This window comes from Haemorhous mexicanus, chromosome 4 (assembly GCF_027477595.1).
Source record: "Haemorhous mexicanus isolate bHaeMex1 chromosome 4, bHaeMex1.pri, whole genome shotgun sequence".
Taxonomy (NCBI): domain Eukaryota; kingdom Metazoa; phylum Chordata; class Aves; order Passeriformes; family Fringillidae; genus Haemorhous; species Haemorhous mexicanus.
In genome coordinates this window covers 33,490,041-33,514,051 of record NC_082344.1, presented here as the reverse complement: position 1 = coordinate 33,514,051, position 24,011 = coordinate 33,490,041, and the positions used below count along the sequence as shown (strand labels likewise).

The 24,011-nt window shown below is 41.8% G+C and overlaps 1 protein-coding gene across 4 annotated transcripts in view; it reads left to right on the top strand.

Moving 5' to 3' along the window:
• The window catches only part of FBXW7 (F-box and WD repeat domain containing 7), a 176,985-nt gene that overhangs the window by 121,800 nt on the left and 31,174 nt on the right, over positions 1-24,011 (top strand). Inside the window, exon 1 of one of the 4 annotated variants that reach the window (XM_059844381.1) lies at positions 21,841-22,014. The exons of the other annotated variants lie outside the window; for them this stretch is intronic. Coding sequence (XP_059700364.1) covers positions 21,856-22,014 — 159 coding nt within the window. The 5' untranslated portion in view covers positions 21,841-21,855. Of the gene's footprint in view, positions 1-21,840; positions 22,015-24,011 lie in introns of those variants that run through there. 4 annotated transcript variants of the gene reach the window in all.

Here is a 24,011-nt window from a genome sequence, read left to right as displayed (position 1 = left end):
TTTTTATCTTGCTTTAGATCTTGAGTGATTCCTGGAAGTATGTTCAGGTTACCAAGGACCTTATGTAAAAATTCAGAATGGAATTTACAGCATGGTGCTTATAAAGTCTCTTCAGAAAGTCTTTTAGCATAATCCCAACCAGTCTTCTGTTCTCTAATGTGTTTAAGACTAGTGACTGTTCAAGTCACTTCTGTTGCTGCATCCTACATTTGGTTTTGGGAAGGAAGAAAGTCCTGATTCACATTAGTTTTGGACACATGAATGGAAAGCTGAAGCAAATGGGTGCATTTTTTCAGCCTATCATGGTTTCCAGTAAGTGGGGTGGATATACAGTGTCAAAGAAGTCAGCCTGAAGGCTTGCACTGAAAAAGAAAACCATGGGGAATGAGTTGTTTTCTGAGAATAATGTCAATAAAAGAATTGAAAATGGCCTTAATTCAAAATAGGAATTGCAAAGAAACAAATACCCTATCCCCTCTGAAGACAATATGAGAAATACAAAGATATCCCCCATTTGTGAAACAGACAGACAAATTATTATGATGGATGTCAGCTGCGAATAATGGAAAGCACTTATGCTGGTCCATGGGAGTTTGGGCACTGTGTACCAGGAAGAGTGAGAGTGCAGCCTCCATTGGCTGCATTGCAGGGAGACACTGAAACTGTGGCTAATAAATTTATTCTGGTTAGCTGAAAACATCATCTGATCAGGAATTTATAAGTAATAGTTATCATGGGTTCAATTATTTCCAAGGCAGAAAGACAGTCTCCTTCCTCTTGTTAACAGAAAATTTCCTATTACAGAGTGCACTCTAAATCAGATGAGAAATGTGCATCAGACAGCATGGTTTACCAGGCAGAAATTTAATTTTGGGGTGACACCTGGTCTGTGGGTACCCATCCTCCCCAGTAATTTACTCAATAGGCTGCTGGTTGACCTCTTTATGTAGAGGGAATGGGCAAGGGGCAGCAATAAAATGATGATGATGATGATGATGATTATTATTATTATTATTGTCTCTCTGCTTGTCAGGATTTAAGAGAGAGCTGTGTCACAAAGCTGGCAATAATCTAGGTGCAATATGTTATTTTTCAGAGCAAGACTAACACAGACAACTTCTGCTTAGGCTGATGAATATGGTGGCAAACTAGCTTCATGATTCTGCCTCACCAATCAGATCTGTTATTTCAAGATTCTTTTCAGTGCCATCAGATTCAAAATGGCAATTAACATTTGGACCTGCAAATGCTCTTTGACCTAAATTTGGGGAATACAAAAAAATGCGTAATTTAATTGCAGTCAGTTCTTTCAGAAGGGATGTAAGAAGACAAAGTTCTTCACTCGTGTATTTCTTAACAAAAATCAGGATGGACACTTTTGGAGATCTTCATGTGAACTGTGTGTTCGTTTTTCTCTCGGCGAGGAGCAGTGCGACAGTAGGACTGCATTTTCAGTCCTTCCAGCACAGCACCAGTTGATTCTCTGTGGGAGTTGTCACGTTTCTTATCCATTAAAGCAGACCCCTTAATAGCTCCTATCACTGCCAGGCAAGCTTTATAAGTTCAGAGTGTCTCTTATGAGACTTGGTATTATACATCTAATTCAGACAAGGATGTCTCACAATCACTATTGCGTTGTTTCCAGAGAAAATACAACAATTATCCTTTCCTCTCTGACGCATCAAAGCCCAGCTCATAGGAGAGCTAAATCTCCTGGCAAGAAGGTTGTGGTAAGATTTGCTTTTCAGCTCTGCAACAGCCAGTGTGCAAAAGCTGACTAAATACCATTGGATTGGCTGTCAACATTTCGCTGTGCATTCCTGACAGATGTCTTCTCTTTGATATGTTCCCTCTACAAGGGGAACTGCATAGGATGTACACAATCTTTATGATGCTTTTGGTTGTTGAAACTCAAATAGTGATTCTTTTTTCTATGGTGGGCAGGAAGAACTACTTTTGTCACCATCTGTAGACAGTAGGATGAGTAAAAAAGGAATTTCTTTTGAGTAACAAGTTTTCACATGCAGTCTCATTGTAAAAAGAGGGTCTGTCCAAAATACAGAGGGAAGTCAGTAGTAAAAGTTTGGTTCTGTTTTGTCTGAAGATATCTGTGCTGTGAAAAACAAGTGGGGGAATTTTAGCCTGCAGGTTAGGATATAGTTAACCTTGACTGGAGAAACTGCCACATGGTGGGAGTTCCAGAGAGCAGGACAAATGTGTGTTTGGTGCCAAGTCTGGTTTGCCTGTAGTTTCCATCTTCCATCTGGCATTGACAACACCACCTGAGGTAGGAAGGTGGAAGCAGGACCACCCCAGTCGCCTATGGCTGTTTTTTCCATTGGTATTGGACAGACCTCAGAGCTCGGAGCCGTGAGCTTTGGTCTGTAAAGGGTAGAAGTTTTGAGGCCAAACCAGAGATTTTGCAGTTTCTTTTCTCAAAAGGGAGGTATTTTCCCCTATTTCAGTTTAAGCAGAGTTAAAGCTACAGGGAAGAACCGAGTCTGCTGTCTTCTGTACCCCTTGTAGTGGTGACATAGGATGTTGGCCATGGATTTGTTTTGTGGTGAGAGCCACTGAATTTTTAAAAATCTTTATTTTCTAGAAGTGGATTCAAGATCTGAAGCTGTATTTTTAAAATCAAAAATGCCTCTGTAATTAAAATGTGAGGTTATAATAATGACTTTCTGGTTGGCAAATAACTGATTTACATCAAGCCCCAACTTAAAACATAGTGCTTGGAGCACCATGAATACAAAATTCTATCCTTTCTTATCCCATGTGTAGGAGGAATCCATCACAATTGCAGATACAATGAAACAGTGGATTTTGACATTTTATTAAAGTTTGGACATGTAATCACTCTTCAATGTTCTGTTCAAAGGAGCCTCAGCAGAAAATAGCATAAAATTACCATGCACTGATAATGGAGAGAAGCACTGAACTTCAGATTTACGCTCTCATTACTTGTTCCATCACATTCTCAGTTCTTTGTTGTGTTGTCTTTATGGCTTCTGGTGTTCTGAGAGTAAGGTTCCCATTCATTTTTGGAACTCTAAAAGGCCATAAATTACAATGGCTGATTCTGATATGACACGGGTTAACAAAAATAAAGAATTTCTTTACTCTCAAGTCTCAAAAGCAAAGCTAATGTATTTTCCTACTGTTTTCTTTTGATTTCTTTTTCAAACATACAAGAAAAGTTAACTATCTCTGACATTTGAGGTAGATGATGTGTTATATTTCTCTGTGGTAAAGTTCTTTTCTAAGTTTTAAATACTAGCAATAAATTCTGGACTCTGATTATAAAGAAAATCACTTTGTTTGTAAAGTTAATTTTGTATTTTCTATCATGAGGATTTTATGTATAAATATTTGTGTAGATTGCCTTTTTCAAGCATCTTGGCACAAGAAACTCAGCTAAAATGGAAGGAAAATTGTTTATGGGAAGACAGAAGCTTTCTAATTTCAAAAGAAGTCTATCGTGTTTAAAGAAAAACATAGTTTTACGATAAAAGAATTATTAAATAAATCCACTAGGTTCACTGAGTAATAACTTTTCACCTCTTGCAACTGCTGCCACAAACAAAAAAATAGTTTACTATTATGACTTTGCTGAAATAGGTGGGAAAGGAATTGCCTGCTCTGTTTATTTACCAGTGAGCAGAAAAAAGGAAAAAAAAATCAGGTATTCAAACAGAAGTTTTTTTTTAAAAAAGCCACAAAGAGAGAGAAGGTTGTAAACTCTTTGTACTGTCTTTGACTTTGTACTTTTTTACATATTTGAACTTTCTCTCCCAGGATTTTTTTATATTGCAGATTTCTGTGCATGAGTGGATTTCTTAAAGAGCTTGCAGATACAGCCTTTAAAGGTGTCCTTCAGATTGGTTAGTAGATGGTCTCTACTTCTGTAAACAGATTAGGCTTTGTCAAAGTGTTTTTAGTATTTTGGGTTTGGTTTTTGGGGTTTTTTTGAGGGGGTTATTGTCATCTGTGAGGGCTTACACTTATAGGCAAATCACATGGATGATGACTATGCCTTCATGATAGCATACAGAGAATTTCTGGTTCGACAAAAAAGTGAGCATTGTTGCATCTGCCAGAGTGCTTTCCACAGAAGTGATGATGTTGTGTTTAGTAGCTTTGCTGATGTAACCTAAAGTGTTATGGCTTGGAAAATTCTAATTTTAGCTGCCATTTCTCTGCTAACCAAACCCTTTGCGTGGTTACAGCTAAGGTGGGCAAAGAGCACTTTTGTTGACAAAGAGTTCAGTCTTAGCAAGAAGCTGCAGCAATTTAAGGTATTGTTTTATCCAGCTGTTCCTGGGTACTCTGCTCCCGCGGTACAACCGGTAGGAGAAATATGCTAGCGTCCACAGCCATGTGTCTGCAAAATCCAGGAGTTCAGTTTACAGCACTGCAATCCTTACAGATTGTTTGCCTAGGTAAGCTCAGGTAAACAACCCTTCTGTTTAAGGGAAATGCCCTCTCAAATCTGCTGGCAATGTTGTTTGTCAAAATGAAATATTTTAAATAGTAAGGCTCTGCCAACCCAGCTTGTTGGTCGGAGTGGATTAGGTTGGGCTGTTTGTACAGGAGGGGATTTGCAGGTGGGTGCAGGGGGCTGTGGGGAAGGGATGAGTGACAGATGACAGGCAAAGCCTGTTACCCACTGAGGCACAGTGGGCACGGCTTCCACTGGTGCACCAGAGCTAAGTGGCAGCCTGGAGGGTAGTCACAGTCCTAGGGAGGCTCTGTTGTCATCATTACATCAGGAGCAAGGGCTCTGTAATAAATTGTCTCATGAATTGGTGTGATGGTACGAGGTCTGTGGAAAGTGGTAAAGGAAATGTGTGATTTGAAGATATTTTAGGTATTTCATCAATGAATTTAGAGAACACATCCTCATTAATAAAAGTAATTTGGTTTTGAGGTTGAAACTTTTGAGTGCAAATGCATTTTATGAGTAATATCTGAGCAGAATGATTTCACTGGAAGGCCTTTCCATCTGATGAAGCCAAAACCATCTCCAAAATACATCAATAAAAAGTTACTAGAGTTTATTTTGCTGATGTCTCATTTAACGCCTGCAGAATGAAAGTGTGATTTAATTTAGTTGTCCTGACTGATAGTAAGGGAATCATTGTGGAGTGGGCTTCAGAGCATGTAATCAAGGGTTTCTGAAATGTTTAGGCTTTATCTGCTAGTAGTATTAAGCTTCTTGCTGCTGTTTCTCACTGCTTCTCCAACCTGTCTCATACACCGAGAGAGCAAGGGGCCATGAATCCAAGGCTTCATTTCAAGGAGCTGCTGTTAGCTGTCTGCAAGCTGACCCCATGTATATTGGCTAACATGTAATTCTCAGCAGAACTCAGGCCCCTGGCATATCTATCCTCTGTGTATGTTACTACAGTTTTCCCTTCACAGGGCTCAGGTGTTGCACAAAGTCACATGTAGCAACACTAGAGACAGAACTCAGGACTCCTTTTAAGAAAAAGAAAAACATATATTCAACCAAAGGGTGGTTTCAACTAACTTGTCTTTTGAACTGAATAATTGAAATGTACTTTAGCAATGCTGTTTGTGTATCGACTTACTGAAAACACGTATGGAACAGATGACTTGGCATGTCCCATCAGACAACAGGGGAATTTACTGTGTATATGTGTGAATGAGCTGGCAGTACAGGAGAAGCTCTTGTAACTGCAACAGTGGATAGCAAGCACAACTAAATTTCATGACAGATATCTTGATGTTGGATTAAGTAATTTGCCTCTAGAATTTCTCAAAGAAAACTGCTTTTGAAGTCAGATGTGCCACTCTTTGCACATATTGGATTTGGGAGGTTTTAATGATTAAAGCAGCACTAATACGGGCTTAAAAGATGTTGGGTCAAATCCTGGCAGTACCATGAGGCCCCAGTGAATTCAGCACACTTATCCTACTGATGGGGATTCCAACATATCTTGGCTTCTGTGATTGTGACCAGTTGGTACTGTGAACATGTCATCTTCCAGCTCAGCTAAGTTGGCTGGATAAACTGCCACCCTTTGGGCTACTTGCAGGTATTTGTCATGCATCCTGCCAGCAGACTTCTGCTGCTTCAGATCTGCCACTTAAGCTGCTCATGTCATCACTTCTTAGCCTGTTTAAGGGGAAAAACGTGCATTTATTGCCAAAGATCTGCTTCTATATATAGTTTTATAAGCCAATTTAGCTCATGGACTGAAATCTGTTAAGGAGGGGAGAGTAATCTCTTCTGGTACAGCTATATCCAGCAGAGAGTATGCCCATGGCTTGCCTTTTTGAGAGCTGGTTTTGACAAGTTTGTTTCAGAAAAGCTTAAGGAAGGTATGCTGTCTTACAGTGAAGAATGTCTGTAAAGAGGTGCTGGCATTTCCTTAGGAGAAGATAGCTGTGGGCATGAGGAATGCTTCTGAAGCAGATGGGCCTCTGATCTAGAACTGTTCTTGATGTGATGCATGTTTGGTTATCAGTGGCCATCTTCACATGTATTTGAAAATGGGATTTGAACTGGTAAAAGCATGGTATCCTCCTCTTCCTAAAGATTTATTTCCTTGTCAACTGTGGTTTTCTACAGATCTTGTCTAAAGTCATCCTCTCTGTTCTGCATAGAGGCATCGATGTGGAGGGTGTGTTCTTGCAGACTCAGTGTTCCCAGCCATGGCCCCAGAGTTTGTTTACAACCAAAAGGTGGGAACAGCAACATGAAGAAGCAGTCTTGATTCCTAGCCAAGCTTTTAGTCTGTTTCACCTCTAGGTTAAGCCCTCAGCTTGTGAGCCCCTGGCTCCATTGGGTCCCTTTGAGCTGGGGTCTTTACCATGTCTCTAAGTAGTTCTTACTTGGAAAGGGCAATCTTATTATGAGGAATATTGATGTTATCTGACAAACCTTTGTTATATACATTGAGCTGTCTGTTCCTTTCCTTTCCAGCTTCAAGATCACTCTGAAAAATGCTAACAAATTAGGACCTTCTTGAAAATAGCTTAACATGAAGAAGCAAATATACTCAATTCAGTTACTGGTTTAATGCAGATCAAGATAATATTTTCACCTCATTTCCAAAGGCCCTAAAGGAATCAGTGCAATTCCATGATGGCATCCATACAGATAAAAGGTAGAATAACTGCATTATTTGGAAACTACTGCAAGCTACTTCTCTTTTCTCCTTCATTTAAAAACATTTTGAAGACACTAATGCTGCAGGGAGGGAGTCTTAACATCTGAGCACTGGAAAATTTTTTCTTAGTTGTCTGTTCTGCCAGAATATTTGTGAGAACTGTGGTTTTGTTTCAGGGAAATGAAAAGTTGGAAGAACTTGTAGAAGGTTTAGAAAGACCTGTCAGGGGCATAAAATGGTTAATTTACCTTCCTGAAATTCTTCTGTTTTATGGAAGAAATTAGTTGGTAATTTATTTTAGACTGAGGTTTTGGTTGGGCAGGCAGGACCAGATTTGTTCAGATCTAGGTGTTATTGCTCAAACTTTTGTTAGAGAATGTAAACTGGATATGTGACAGCTGGACAAAACTGCAGCAGCCTTTGACTCCCTTGTTGATACCATCAGCTGGCTGCTTGCACGGTGGGGTCTTGTTTGGAGACCAGTTACACATTCTGTTTCACTGAGGGCTAAGTCACTAGCTCAGTAGTGAGAAAAGATAAAGGGTATATGAACCACTCCTTGGGATCTCTCTAGGTGTCACATACCCTTGAGCACAAATTCTCCTCAGGAGCTGAAGACACTTTGATTGCTTATTTATATATTTAGGTAGATATAACACCAGAAAAATGTGAACTGCCAGTTTCAGATATAGAAAATGCCCTTCCAAAAGACTGAGAGGGTTGGATTTGGCATGCTGGTTGTTTTCACAGCCTTCATGACAGCTCCTTAGCTTGGTATCCATCCCCATTCTCATATTTGGGCATCGGCTAAATTTTAAGTTAAGAGTTCCATTTTCTATTGCAACAAAAGAGTATCGTTTTTGTGGAGGTGAAGGGGGCATTATGATTGTTTCTCACACATTTTTTTTTAATTCTGAGATGAGATTTCTTTTGGTACAGCCATCTCTTTAACCTCAGTGTACACTGCCTCTGCTTAGAAAACAGTGTTAGTATCACAGCTCTTCAAAACAGATACCTTTTAGATTGTAATAGATGTCCCCTGGAAATTGGAAAGGGGAAATGAGTTGGATTTTCTCTGTCTTGGAACTGTTGACCCATGCTTTAGATCAATGCAGGCTCTGGCTGAGTCTTCCTCTTTTTTCTTTTCCCCATTTAGCCTGGAATACTGAACAGCTAACCCAGCTTACTAGTCACGTTTCTGTAGCTCCTTTCAGAGGGCCACACACAACTGCCAGCTGTCTACCTGCTGTAGAAGCAAAACCCCACCATTCCTAAAGTAGATGCACATAATATGGTAATGTAACCAGCTATCAGTAACAGGAAAGTGAACAGAGCCCAGTTAGTGTTAATGTTCCTGCTTCTCAGTATGTACACCTGCTGAGTCACATTTAACTTTCCTCTGTGATATAGCAAATTAAGTTCCTAACATTTTTTCTCTAGGTATTTTGCATAAAGAAGTACAAAGCTCGTTCAGGTTTTCTGGTTAACAGGATACTACTCTGAGAGCACCTCTTGTGCTCTTCAGGACTGAGTAGCCCACACATCTTGCCACAGATGTGGGGCTTGTCTGTCTCAAAGGAAGAGAATTTCAGAGGGCTCTTTGAAGGACTGTGCTGATAAGGAGGCTGACATCCCTATCTTGAGTTGAAATGTACCTTGTTGTTTTAGCTTCTAACCCAGTAGTCTGCACTGCCTAAAACGCCTGAATTACGGGGAAGGTTAGTATCCTCTGCTGTCTTTTCCTTGACAGGTTGATTGCTCAGTCTAAACTTGAGACTCTTGGATTCCCTTCTGAAAGTAGCTGTCCACCAAACTTTCTTTGTATTAATCAGAATCAGTAAATATGAGCATAGTGTGCATAAGGCACATGAAAAGACTGTTGCTGCAGTTGTTTTAAAAACCCCAGAGCTTTGCCATATGACTTGTGCCAGGTAGTGTTCTTGTGCTGGCTTACTTAGGGGGAACACCTTCACTTTTTTCAGTTTTGCATAGCAGAGAATGAGGGTTGCTCAGTGCAGTGTTGCATGTGAATCCAGAGACCACCCGCTGTTCGTCAACACAGGGAATTGAAATAATTTGTAACCAGGAGAGACTTTGGATGAAGTTTGCCAGAAATGTAGTAGGAACCAAAATAAAAGAGTCCCTAGTACAGGTCAACCAATGCAGCTTTTGGAATCAGCATAGCGTAGGAGTTCCTAATCCCTCTGGTGGTAGTGGTCTGCCTTCTAATTTTAGTCTCTTTCAGTTTCCTTGTAAAGCACAATAGACCAGTGGAAAAAATCTGCATTTTAAAAAAGTTTTTGAAGAGCAGGCATGAGTCATACCTGTCCCTGCAGGCCGTTAAAAAGCTGCCAACAGTTAGCTGGGAAGAAGTGTATTTAAACTGTGTTCATGCCAATTTAAATCACTTTATTCAAAAGCATGAATGAGGTTGTAGTATTCCATTAAGACTGTTGTTATCAAATTTTAATGAGGAGCTATATTTACACAAGCAGCAAATGAGTTCTTCCCAGAATTTTCTTTTTAATCAAACATTCCTAAACATTGTCTATGATTTTACAAGGGACAAAAGTGAACATTGTACAATCTTGTCCCAGTGGGGAAATTCAGCTATGTTTAAATAACTGCACAGAAATTGAAATTTAGGTTCATCAGCGAATGATCTGGTCAGTGGCTCATAGCATGTTTTGTTGAAGGTAGGTAGCAAAATGGGGATTCAGGACTGGCCAGTTTTCAAGGCAGAAGTTTGTTCTGTGTCTGAAATTAGACTAAAGGGAAGAGTCCACATGATGTGTCGAAGGTTAAATTAAAAGGGACCTAACTAACACTCATCTGCGCTTTGATTTTTTGCCAACTTTCTGATCAAAAAATGAGACTTCTGCTAAATACCAGACTGCAGGCTGGTGCTCTCATCCTCCTCCCTCCTGCTTCCCTTTCCCACTTCCATTCAGTCTCTCCCTGACACATCAGCAGGCCTATGACATACAGCAGGATATTCTTCCATTTCTGTGAGAAAGATTGGCATACAGAAACCAGTTTGGCACTGATTGAATATTAGAGATGGAGTATGATAATAAAAGGAAAGTGGGTAAAAAAAATCCCTAGAGATTTGTCAGAACATTGCTGGCATTGCTTAAGCAATGTTATAGCTAATAACAAGCTTTAGTAGTTGCTTTCAGCAAAATAAAAGAAAGAGGAACTAGGACATATATTTGCACAGGCTTTATTACAGAATCCGAAATCTCTCTTCCAGTGTGCTAATTTCAAATAATAGTTTGCAATATTCTGCTTTTTTTTTTTCCTCTTAATTTTAAAATAGTTTTAAGATACTTCCCCGTACAACCAACCACGTTGGTGACGTGGACTATTCCTTGGCATTTAACTGGTAAATCAGTAACATTAGATGGACTGCATTTCCTTAAATAATTGGATTTGTGAAATACTGAGTCTCCATAAACTTTCAAACTTCAAAACCATGGTTGCCATCTAATTTTGTGGTTATAAGTGAATGGAACAGCAAACAAAAAAATTTCAAAATCTTTAATTTACTCCATCTAGTGTACAAATAAAGCTTCAGGAGTTTTGTTAACTGTCTTGCTATTTAACCCACAGTGAATGGATTGGTTTAGGGAGCACATCAGTTCCATTACACTGATCTGGCAGTTGACAGAGGTTTTTAGAGAAATGGTTAAATATGTGATGTCTGAGGTTATGTGAATGTTGCAACATGCAGTTTTTCTTGGGGATAGAAACAGGGAGTAGTTGTAGTTTTTTAAATTCAAGTAGAAATATTATAGCTTTATATAGGAAGCATAAGCTTTTATTGAACAAAATACCTTCCCAAAAGAAGCTTAGACATAATAGTGGACAGGTATGGTAATTTTCTTTTTTTTATGCTTAGTTCTTAGGTTTTCTACAGGTAGCACTGAAAATATCTCTGAAACACTGTGAAATGTGCCACCTATTTTATCCTTCTTGAATTCTATGAAACATCTGTTATAAAGAGTTGTGCTGGTAAAGCTAAATTCAGTGAAAAAAAAAAAAAAAGTTAGCAATTGTCATCCCTCTCGTCTGGATGAGGGACTGGTTACCCAAAGTTATGCAGTGCTGTGTCTCTTGTTGAGGCAGGCAAGCATGCTGTGTGGTTTCTAGACTGGAAGCACCTGTTCAGAGAAGAGTGTTTTTAGCTGGGGCAGGTTTGCTGGTCTCCTTGCTCTGCCTGTAGCCCATTTTGACATGCAATTGCACAGCATAAGGTTAATGACAGTGGGTTAGCAAGCCTTCAAAGCATCTGGTGTGACCCCAGGATGCCTGGCATTCCTTTCTGCTCTGCAAAGGTTTGGCATCCATCCTCCACTGCAGGGAGAATGTACTCAGGAGAAACCAGCTCACAGGGCTCCCCCAGGCTTCTAGAGAGGGGTGAGTTGTCATGGCAATAAATCATGAGGGCTCATGGAAAAGGAGTAAATCCCCTTCTCTGTGCTTTACCATAGGCATGGGTTGGGTGAGAAAAGGAAGTTGGATCAAGCAGGTAGAATGTGCAATTTATAACCACCACTGCCACTTAATGCTAGGGCAGAGTGTGTGTCATGGGAAAATGACCATTTTCATGTACCAGAGACACTCTGGGCTGCAAGGAGTCTGTGTCCTACCAGGTCATAGTGCTGATCAGACTGACCTGACTGGGACTCACCGAGCATTCTGTAGCCAAAGGCAATGTCGGCAGAACTGCATCTTCCCTCTGGTGGCTGCTTCCAGCTGCTCTGCAGATGTGGGCAAGGATGGCAGAGAAAACACCAAATATCCTCTAGATAGCTTGCTGGTGCAGGTATTAGACAGAGCAAAGGAGAAGCATTTCGGGGGGCTGAAGCACCTTTGTGAAGACAGGCTGAGAGAGCTGGGGTTGTTCAGCATGGAGATGAGAAGGCTCCAGTGAGACATCACTGTGACCTTTCAGTTCCTCAATGAGGCTTATAAAAACCAGGGAGAGACACTTTTTATACAAGCAGGTAGTGACAGAACAAGGGAGAGCAGTTTTAAACTGAAAGAGGAGAGATTTAAGTTAGATGTTTGGAAGAAATTCTTTCCCCAGGTGCTAGGGAGGCACTGAAGTAGGTTGCTAAGAGAACTTATGGATGCCCCACATCTGGAATTGTTCAGGCCAGGTTGGATGAGGCCCTGAGCAGCCTGATCTAGTGGGTGGCATCAAAGACCACAGTCGGGGAGGTTGGAACTAAATGATCTTGAAGGCCCCTTCCAACCCAGGCCTTTATATAATTCTGTAATTCTGTGTCCTGCAGTCCAGACATCCCCTGCCTTGTAGGTGCTTGAATGTTGTATGGAAAAATGCTTGTCCTGAATTCCAGGGAGGGAGAAAACATGGTCGAGGATGGGAAGGGAAAGGAAGAGAGTTATAAGTTGGGACAATAAGTCTTGTTAGACTGTGATGCTGTGGAGAGGACAAGATGGACAAAACTACTGGGGAAATACTGGGCCAGAATAATGATAGGGCAGGAAGCACAGGGCAGGAGAATGGAGGACCTTGGGGATGATGCTTACAGAGAAACAAGAAGGAGGAAAAGATGGAGAGAGCCCAGGAAATTCATACACATTCAATAGAACAATCGCCTCTCCAAAGCTGAGACTCAAGGATGCTACACTTCTGTCACCAGCAAACTGCCCTGGCACATCACATTTCACCTTCCTCTAGAGCTTTTGCACCAAAGGTGGCATCCTGCTGTTCCTCACTGCTGGTTACCCACAGTGGTGGGGCATCACCTGCGGGCTCAGGCTGTGTTCTGCCTGCCCCCACTGGACAGGGAGTCAGTGCATTGCCACGTGATGGGGTGAATTCCCTTGATGCTCTAAAATGGATGCCAGGATGCCATGCCTATAACATTGGAATGTTTGCCTTTGCAAACTTGATGCACGTACACAGGGGGATAACAATGTATAGCAAATCACAACCTCAAACACTGCTTCCACAGAATCTCTTATTTAGTATGTACCATGCACACGCTGTCTTGTTAAGCAGCTCTTTCATAGTAAAAGCATCTTATTCCTGTCATTTCAAATTCTTTTGAATACTTGGTTTTGTAACCTTTTACCCCCTTTAGGTAAAACAGGTAGGAAAAGAGATTTGACATTTTTAATAGTTTTTTCTTGACATTCTTCCTAAATCCTTCTGGCTTAATCTCTAATTCCAGGAATTCTTCTGTCTGTAGCCTAAAGACTCACAACTAACCCCTTCTCGTTTTCACGTACCACAAATGACAACAAAAAGTATTTTGTAAATAAATTTGTAAAGATTATGCCAGATAAACAAGCACTTCTCTTGGCAATTAAAATAAAGCTATCTCAAAATAAAAAAAAAAAAAAAAAAAAAGAAGGAAAACTTGACAGAAAACAGCAGTAGATACCAGTCCTCCATTTGTATTCAGTGCAAAGGACAGACATTTTTGGTAAGCCTTCCAAGTCCAAACACACATTTCTTTTTCTGTACAAAGGTGATTTCCCAACCTGCTTATATTTGAGTGAAAACAGTTTGAACATTGGTGTTCAAAGGCAGAAATGCACACTTCTCCAATTTGAAAACATTCTTGTCAATATAAACAAAACAACTCAGCTCTCTGGTTGAAATATTGAAAAAAAAGGAACTGATTCATTTCTTTTGTATTGTGTTTGTCATCCGTTGATCAGCAAGGAGGGCTTGTGCTTTGTGTGCCTAAAAACAGTCTCTATGCATGGTTTTCTAGCTTTATGGACTGTTGTCACATGCAGAATCTGTGAAATGACTATGATAAGAATATACGGTAGAATTATTTTAAAAAGACCCCAGGCAGTGACTGCCATCCTCATGTTGTGCCAACTGAATACCCTGTGCCCAGGTGGCCTCTGGTTGCTGTTGTGGTGTGGCAGCCACTGCCCTTGACCTCAGTGGTGTGTGCAGCTATCTGGGAGAAGAGGGGGCCAAGGGAGGGAAGTGGATGGGATGTGTGGTGCCAGCTTCCTCCTCAGTGCAAGTGTGGGAGCCAGAGGCTCGCAGGGGCTGCTCTGCAGGGCCACCTGGGCTTGCCCAGTGTGCAACAGGCAAGGTCATCACTTCAGGAAATTTAGGAATGTCCTTTGGTCTCTGAAGCAACTGCTGCTGTGACTCAGAAGCACAGCCTGGTTCAATGTGAACTTGAGTGATTAGCACAGCTATTACTGCATCTATAAATAGAATTCATCTCACAATATATTAAGTTTAATGATATAATAAATAGATTACAGTTAACTTTAATAGGAGCACAATGAATGGAGACGCAGTTCTTATGAAGATCTGCTGCCATTGGAGACTGTTTTGCAAGATGTATTATATGTCATACCTTCTTCCTTTGAAAAATGAATAATCCTACAATACTCTGTAAAAACAAAACTTAGTAAAGCAACTCATAATGTTCCTGTTGCACAGAAAGCGGTGAAGGATGTGCAAGTGCAGGTTGCATTATCAACCTTAACCCTGCTCTTTATGAATATGCACTCTGAAAAAAATGTTTATTGTATGCTAATATTGCTAGTTTTAAAACAAACCACATATTTCTGTGTAGCAAACTTACATGTGGTTACTGTCACAGGGAATTAAAAGCAACAGGAAGCTTAGCTGCACTGATATTTTGTTTTCATTTATCTTTTTCTTTAACAAGAAGAAAAATGTTTTGGGAAGAAAAATGTTCTGGTTTTGTTGGTTTTATTCAGTGAAATAATACAGAGTTCTAATGAGACAAGCTTCCTGGAGTTACAACGTGACTTGTTTAAAGAAGGCTGGCATTATACCCCCTGCCTGTGGTTCACCTTGTTGTGCTTGTTTTGTGGGAAATCTTTGAGTGTCCATTTCCATTTATCTCAGACTGAAGTATATTTTTCCACGCAAATAAGTTGTTCTGGTGATAATACATTCCTCTGGGTTGGGAGGACAAAACCCAAACCCCACAGTTCCTTGTCTTTTCACCTAGGGCTGTAGTTTTGCAAGTGTTCAAGGTAAGGTAGCTCTTCTGGGGGCTTGGGGAGGTTAAAAAGGAGAGAGTGGGCTGTACCTCTTACTATGCAGGCACACATGTGTGTGGGGCTGTGCAGTGAGGGAGATAAGGAATCTGACCTGGCTGGAAAATAGCCTAGCAAAAAGGTCCCAAGGTCAGTTGCCACTGTAGTTGACCACAGAGCCATACAGTGAAGTCTGTGGTGGCACCTGAGAAGGTGATGCAAGCACAGAAATGAATGGCCAAGGGCAGCCACAAGTGCAGGAACTGTTTGTTTTTTTTCTTCTTCCCAGTGGCTGTGCTGGCTTAAATGCACATGAAGCTTTAGCTGAGAGAGAGTGGTGCCTCTAGGTGTAAATAATAGGCTTATCCTCTCTGCATGGGACACTCAGGTCATAGTTCCTCATACCTTTTTCTCAGTGGTGTAGCTGGCTCAAGGAGTTTGTGCCCTGCCTGTGAATTGCTCATTTGCTTCTGCTGGCTCAGCTGTTTGTGAAAGCATGGTAGAAATTTAAACTAGCAACTAGTTCTAAAAGAAAGAAAAAAGAAAACCCCAAGGGTAAAAACTTAAACCCATCTCTCTTCACCCTGCATCAGTTAATGAATCTGGTTCACAGGGTGTTTCTACAGATGTTTGTTCCTGCAGAAATAAGGGCAAGAGCCATTCGGGGACAGGAATGAGCAGGTGAGACTGGGACATCTTTAAGCTGGTGTTATCACCAAGAAGAGTGCATGGATCTGTTCCTTTCATTAATGGGCATATGACAGCTTTGGCTGTACTCCTTTAAAATAACCTAAGCATCGGAGCATATGCTGCAAATTCTGTGCCCAACTCCTGGGAACCAGCAAAGAGGACAGGATGTATGACCTTCAGAGGGGAGTTCTGCTCTGCTGGAGGCACAGCAATGCCGTATTACATTAAGCCTGTCTGTGAAATCTCCCTGCTCTTAAAACATAATTTGAAGTTTATTATAAGCATCCAATGCTGAAGTCTGTTATATACCGTCATGTTTAAATCCTTTTCAAAGCTATTTTTTACAGCCATTAACTAGCGCACCTTTTGAATTTATCACAATGTATTTAGAGCTCTATTTTTTTAAAGGCAAGTATTTTAAGAAAGTGGTTTATGGGAAACCTCTGCTATAGATATATACCTTTAAAATGATATTTGTAATCAAAGTTCACGCTATCCTAATAGGATCAGGAGTTATAAATAAATATTAATTGATTTTTCAGTTGCTACCGATGCCACTTCCTTCCCTGCAGAAACAAAGCTGAAAGTCTTTTTACAATTTTGTTTGACTACAGTACCTTACTTTGCATGGAAATCACGGATAATCATGTGTGGGGAATTTCATTTTGAAAGCAGTCTTCAAAATGCTTTGCCAAGAAACATTATACAGTTAGTGAAACAGTTTGGTATTACCTATCATACTTCATAATACGTATTCTCCACTCCACTTAAGTAAGCTTTGGAAGGCTTCATGCAACTTAATGTAATGCCTCTCTGGGTCCTTCCTCCCATAATAGAGTTACTGTTGCTTTCACTACTTCCTCCTGAACCTTAAGTTCATCAGTATTATAAAAATATGTCATTTATCATTAAGCTGCTGGTCAGTGCACATTGCAGTGTCCAGAATTGCTTGTACTACACTTGAACTACACATGATCATAAGTGTAAATTTCTTCCTGTAACTGTGTGAGGCAAACATGCAGGAGTGAACCTTTCTAAGCTTGCTGCCCACATTGTAAATAAATTGAGCAGAAATTCCTCTATCTGAGCTGCTTCCAGGGAGCCAAGTTGCTTTTGTTCTTCCCTCGTGGCTGTAATATAGCAGCTGTTGGTCACAAACTGGTGCACCTAAATTCATTTCTCCAGGTTTGTTCTGTGGCATCAATACTAATGGTGTATTCTACACAGTTACACCTGTGTGGTAGGTGCATCCTACACTGCACCTTTGAACTTCCTTAGCCAAATAAACTGGTGAGTGTGCTAAACCTTTGTCTCACCCTGCCCACTGGTCTGGAATTTACCCATAAAATACTTTCAGCTCAGCAACTAGTATGCACACTAATAAATCTCAAATCTGCAGCCTGTAGTTCTGCTGGCTAGCCCAAACTAAACTGGGAGAAACCATGAGAATGTGGGATTTCTATGATCTCAGTGGATCACTCAGTGGGTTTAATTTCATTATAGTTCAAAAAGAAAAAGATCTGACAATAATAGCAGTGCCTTTTTGTAGAGGAAAGGTCCACCCTGAATTACTCTGAAACATGTTAAACACTTGTTATCACGTGGAATATTTTTCTCCTTTTCTGAGACCTTACACATGATGGACTCTAGCATGTGCCTTTCTCATTGAGTAAATGGGAACTTGGGCTTTTAAATGTAGGTGTCCTGAGAAAAGCTGTAGTTAAATGTCTAAAACAGATGGCAGAAGTACCTCTCTGTGGGGCCAGATTCTTGCCTGAATGGGAGCATTTGGCAAATTAAATGAAGTATGTAGTTGGATGAATAGGTCGAATGTAGAAGACAAAGTGCTGGCTGCTGCAGCTGCCCAAACTAGATTACCGAGCAGAAGGGGAGTGTTTAAAGCCTAAGTGGGTCCAAATTTGAGAGAGGGGAAAACAACTAAGCATGACTGTTCTTCTTGGGTCATCTTCACTGTGTTCAGGGTAAATCTTGCCTAGCTAAGGATTTGGCCCCTCCTGCTTAGCATGTTTGATTTCCTGGATAGAAAAAACCCTGCAATCCTATTAGACAACACACAAAAATCCCTCTGAAATGTTTCTAAAGGAGTCAGTCTGCTAAGCGTCTGCTAAATGTGCAGAGTACACAGAATCCCTTCTGGCACTGTCTTGAATGATGCATTTACCAATATTAACGGAGATACCAAACCATATTGCTCCACAGTTCCTCTTGCACACATTATGCTCCCGACACACATATGTGTGTATGTGAAATGCCAATTATGGTTTTTGCCTTCCCTGGTTTAAGCACCAGTGTTTTTTCAAAATGCTGACTGGTCATTACCATAGCCAGACCATCCTGTAGTCTCTCCACTCAAAAATGTTTCTCCAACTAAAAAAAAAAAAACCAACAAAAATGTTGTTTCTTTGGTCTGTTGCACTGTAATCTCCGTTCTTCTGGGGATTATATAGCTCTGCGGGTGATTTCTGTAATTCATTCTAGTCTTTCATTAGAAGTAATAGACAGTCTTAATTACAGCATGCCACATGACAAACTGGTAAAGGTGCTAGAAGTGTTGCCAACAGGAAAAGAATTGGATGCTGTGAATTTTTTTTAATTAAGAGTTGGCAGTACTGACGGGAAATAAGATTGGACTTGTGTCCACTGAAAACTATGTAATTTTGGTGTAGACATTTTTCTAAATGTAATGAATTGTATGTTGTTTGTGGTTTTAAGAACTTGAAAAATTGTCAGCTTAAACAAAGCAAGAGCAGCCTTTGAAATTACATACGTACCAAACAGGGAAAGAAACATGGTAACTTTTGATTTTTCTCTTAACATTGCTTTAAACTGTAGTCTTCCTCAGTGTACCTTAATTTGTGATGCATGTTTACTTTATACCATTAAGTATTCCTGGGGCATTAAGTTACTGTAGTAAATATTATTTGAAATGTTGATAGAGATGTAAGTGAATGCATCATCTTTGCTACTTGCTGTCTGGCTCTCAAAAGCACCTGCAGGGTTGGGGTCTTATTCTTCCACCTTTGTATTTTGCCAGAAGGCGCAGAGTGAAACTGTGTGACCTCAGTCTTCCCACGTTAGGCAGTTCCACATCACTTTTGCAAAACCTTAATTAATTTCCTACAAGGGAGAGTGTAGTGCATTCATTACACAAATTTTTTCTGAGGACAGGGTAGTTCTCAAAGTCAAGGGAGAGAGAAAGTCCTTTCTAGACAGGAATTTAGAGTGAGACTCTAACAGTAGGTGCCCTCAGCCTTTGGTGGAGCATGTTCTTCTCCAATAACTAGGGAGAGCCTAGGCTGTGGTTAGGCATTTTGGGGAAGAGCAAACCTCCAACTAGAGTAATTTTGCAATTACCCAGAGACTACCAAACTTAGTTTGAGTTAGAGGGAATGTTTCTTTATTTGTGGACAATCAAAAGTGGGACCACTACAGAGATAAATACTAAAAAGGTGAGAGCTAGAGCCATAACCATGTGCAATTTTTGTTTTTTGCTCTGAGAAAGGCAGATTGCTAGATGAGAGACGGTCATCGTTCAAATGTCATGTCTGTCTGTGATATCCGTATCTAAAATTAGGTAAAACCCCAAACCTTTTGTGCAGAATAAATACCTGACATACCAAGTTTTCTACCATTAGGAAATGATTGTTGGGGTTATTACATGGGTCCTGACTGTGGCAAAGTGATTAGTAGTAAAGTCAGTGGGATTTTTTACCATGAGAGAATATCTGCCAATCATGATCAAAAGAGAAGAAATCTGCAATAGTAGTACTCCAAAAGAGAGGAAAATAGTAATTTCTAATTATTATTCGACTCATTGACTGCTTAATTCTGGGGCACATTTTGTTGAAAAGATAAATCTAGCCATGCTGTCAGATTACACTTGCCTTTGGGCTGGGGGAGAGGCTAATCCCTGGGGATTTCCTGCCCATTCCTGCTTCTGTGCTGGAGCAAGAGTAGCCATCATCCCCCCTCTGCATCGAGTGCATTCACTGATGGGAGAAGGGGCAGAGATAGATGCAAGTATCACAGGATGTTAGGCAAGCACACATATAAAGTACTTCTAAGTCCTCACAGTGATAATGTTCAAATTCTTTCTTACTCTGATGGTCTGAGTATTAGTTTGCTTCCTGTGATTATTCAATGTGTATATGGAGCCTGTGGTTTTTTCCCTTCCCTTTTGCATGTGATGTGCTAGCAAAGGCAAGCAGTAATAGTCTCCTGGGATATGTACAGCTCTGTTCATATCTGAGGTATGAAGTCAACTCAAGACCATTTTGTTCTCATAAAATATACAGCACTGCATTTTAGTGGATAATGGCATAAATGCCAAGATTTGATGGGCAGAACCATTTTCACTGGGAGATGAAAAACACTGTGAAGACTCAGTGCTGGATGGGAGATACATAAAACCATAGAGAGGCAGAATCTGTGCTCTGGGGGTAGTGATTTCACCTTATCTGGGTGTGCTAACACCTGCCACACAGCTATTGCTAAGTAATACTGCACATGAAATTTTTTTAAAGTAGTAATGAGGAAGCTAATGGGTTTTACAGAAAGTGCTTCCACTCCTTTAGATGTGTGTTCTGTAAAGGTAGAACCTTTTTTGTGCTGCTTTGGGTGGTAAAAAAGAAGATAGTTTCCCCTCAGGTCAGTAGGAACGGACTACATGCTTCCTTCTGTTTGAGTGCATCGGTCTGGAGGGCTGCTGAGCATCTCCAGTTTCCACTGCACTGGGGAAAATTACAGGGGAATGCTGCAGCTTCAGATCGTGTTCAGGGTATGCTCTGTTCTGAACTTGGGCAGAAAACTTTGCAGGAGGGAAAAGGAAAAAAAAAAAAGAAAGAAAAATTCCTGAAGCTGAAGTCTCTTGAGTTGTCTGTATAGAAACTAAAAAAAAAAAAATCAAGCTGCCTAGCTGCTGTGCCGGTTCCAGGTATCTGTCTGAGAGCCCAGCCATATGTCAGGAACTTCAATGCCCTTGAATCGAGCCGTAAGGGTGAGCCCGACAGATTTGTTGATGTGAAGAATGACCAAAAAAGGAGCGTTCTTTAGCAAGTAATTACCAAGAGCTTTCCTTGTGCTTTTACTAAAATACAGGTGAGAATCCTGCGTAGGATTTGAAGCCCGAGCTAAGATGGCTTGGTGCCGCCCAAGAGCTGCCTTGTACGGGAGAGGGGAGCGTGTGCGCGTCCAGGCTGTTCCAGGTGCGCGGGGAAGGCTGCCTGCCTCCCTGCTGGGGAAACCCCGCTCCTGCCTCTGACAGCTCCGCCGCGGCTCTGCTCAGGATTAGTAGTTTAATGTATATTACATAATTGCTGGATTCGGGTCTTTCAACTCCTAAATCTTCAAAAACCGTTTATTCTATTGTCTAGCCAATAGAGGGTATTTCAGCATCTCTTTCCCTGGCAAAACTGTAGTGCATTTCAAAATATTCTAAAATTACCCGCACTTTTGGAGGACTAATTTGCGTCTGTCCACGGAATGCAGTCACGGACGAGTCCAGCCAGGCCCGCCGAGGGCAATGGTATAATTATAATTAGTGGAAACGAGCTTGTTTTGCACCCGCTTGGAAAACCGTGGAGAGAGTGGCACTGAGAGAACAGAGCGAGGGCTGGGGGCAGCCCCTGCCTCGGAGGCGGCGCGGGAGAAGGGGGCGGGTGGGGGGGCGAAGGTGAAAGGGGGAAATAGCCCCAAACCCACGCAGCGCTGGGGTATTTTTTGTAATTTCTTGCCCTCTGCGCGGAGTGGGGGCGGTTTCCCGCCGGCGGGGCCCGCGGGTCCCTCCCGGCCGCGCATCCCGCAGTGCCGCGCCGCCGCTGCGGAGGCGGGCGGGGAGGGAGGGACGGGGCGGGCGCGGGGGGCGGGCGGAGGCAGGCGGCGGGCAGGGCGGGCAGGGGGAGCCGCGCTCCGCGCAGGCAGGGCAGGGCAGGGCCGGGCCAGCCGGGCCGAGCAGCGCCGCCGCCGCCGCCCGCCGTGCCCGAGCATGTCGGCGCGGGAGGCGGTGACCTACCTGCCGGAGAAGGGGCTGTACTGCCAGCGCCTGCCCGGCCGCCGGGCCCGCGGGGCGCCGCCGCCGCCGCGCAAGGGGAAGCGCGCCGACACCATGGGCTTCTACGGCACCCTCAAGATGATCTTCTACAAAGTGAGTGGCCGCCCCCTCCCCTCCCCTCCCCGCGGGTGCGCGGCCGCGGAGGGCGAGGGGGGCAGGGAGGGGCGGGCGGGGGCCGCGCGTCCTCCGCGCCCGCGGTCCGCGGGCGGAGACGTGCCGGCGGCGGGGGGCTGCCGCCCGGCCGTAGCTGCAGTCAGTGCGCTGCCGGGGAGCGCTGCCAGCGCTTGGTGGCGGGCGGCGATGCGGAATGCAGTTTGCTGCCCCTTCTTTTCGTTTTTTATATATATTATATGTATTAAATTTTTTTTTATATGCTGCAGTCTCGGATAGTTTGATAAATAAACGTTGTCTGGAGGAGCTGTGTTTTCGTAGCGACAAATTAAATGTTTAGAGGGGTGTTTGCTCGACGGTTTCTGTGTTTTGGTTACAGAGAGACCTTACTGATGTCTGAATCTTGTCTCTAGACCTCTTTGCTGTAAGAAAGTTTTATCTTCTTCAAATGATAAACGGCATTTTTGGCCGTCTATTTACTTAGCACCTTCTGAGATACTGAAAGTCGGTCTGCGTGGTGGACCCCATGTGAAAGTTGCCTAAAATGTCTGAAAAAAACCCAGCCAGAAGAAACAGGTGAAATCATTATTAGGCAACATAATGCATGTTATTTTCTTCGCTAACGCAAAAGAATAAATCACCAGAGCTGAGTATTCTCCTGTAGGCTTTCTACTTTTTATTTTAAAGATGTGCTTTTGCAAAACTGCATCTCCCTCTTGTGAGAAGCAGAAGAGGAATATGATGATGATCATGTCTCAGAAAGGCAAGCTGGAAATAAAAATTTTTCTTGAACAGGAAAAACCCTTTCTGAAAAGTCTCACATTGAATACTGAAATTCGTTCTGAAACATCTTACTTATGCTTCCGGTAATTCTGATGGCTCACCTACCTAGCACAGCAATAAAAGATGGTATCCATTATTTTCCAGTGATCCTTGCAACTGGTTTTCTTGGGGGGAGCAGGGGGGGGCTGCTCCTCCTGGAGCGTGGGGAAGCAGCGAGGGTGAGGCTGGTGATTCGGCAGCATGCAGGGCGGTTCTGGCTCAGTGCTCGTCTGGTGAAATGCCGTGGAGTGTCCCATGTGAGGCATGGGTAAGAAAACACAGCTACTAGGCAAGCTCTTCTGGTTGTGTTGTAGCTGTTCCCATAAAAAGCACCCTTAGCTTTCCTGTGTAAGCACTAATGAAGCAGAACACGAGACCTTTGGTGACCGTTTTTAGGTAAAGCCGTAAGGGTATTTTAAAAGTAGAAATAACCAAAATCACAACAAAAGTATATGGACCATAAGCTTTAGAGAATCCTGTTGGGTTTGGGGTGTTTTGTTTTAGCTAGCTAGACTGATACAATAAATGGTTAAGTAACTATGTTATAACACAACATTAAAAAAGATCAAATCAGTTGTGTATGAAAGATGCCAACTTTTAAACCGTATCTTAAACATGAAATTTGGAAAAAAGGAAGCAAAAGGTTATACTAAAGTCAAAATGTAATACTAGTAGTTTATGTATTTTGCAGCTCACAGTTGTAAACAGCAGTAAACATTTTTCAGCTGGCTAAACTGTTGTGGTGTATCACATCTCAAAAAAAATGGAAAACCAACAAAAACTCAGAAGTTGCATTTGGCAAACGTATGTCTCATTTAGTCCAAAAGTCTGTGGTTAAAGATTACCCAAATATGTAGAAAGTAATCTCTATTTGTCTGCCTAGATAAATATGGCTTTCATTGGTTTCCATCTCTTTGGTAATTTTTGCAGTCTGGCTTCCCCTTTTAGCAGCTGCCCTGCTCATTATTTGGTTTTGATCATATCTAATTGCGGGTGACATTCGAGACTGGGGTGTAGTGTTTTTCATCCTTACCCTTCTTGGAAAAATACTGGTTAATCTGTCACTCAGTTTTACTGCAATTTTATAAATGTTTTCAATGTACAGCTTTAAGATTAAAGTATAGACATAAGATACAATAATTTATTTTATTTTTTTT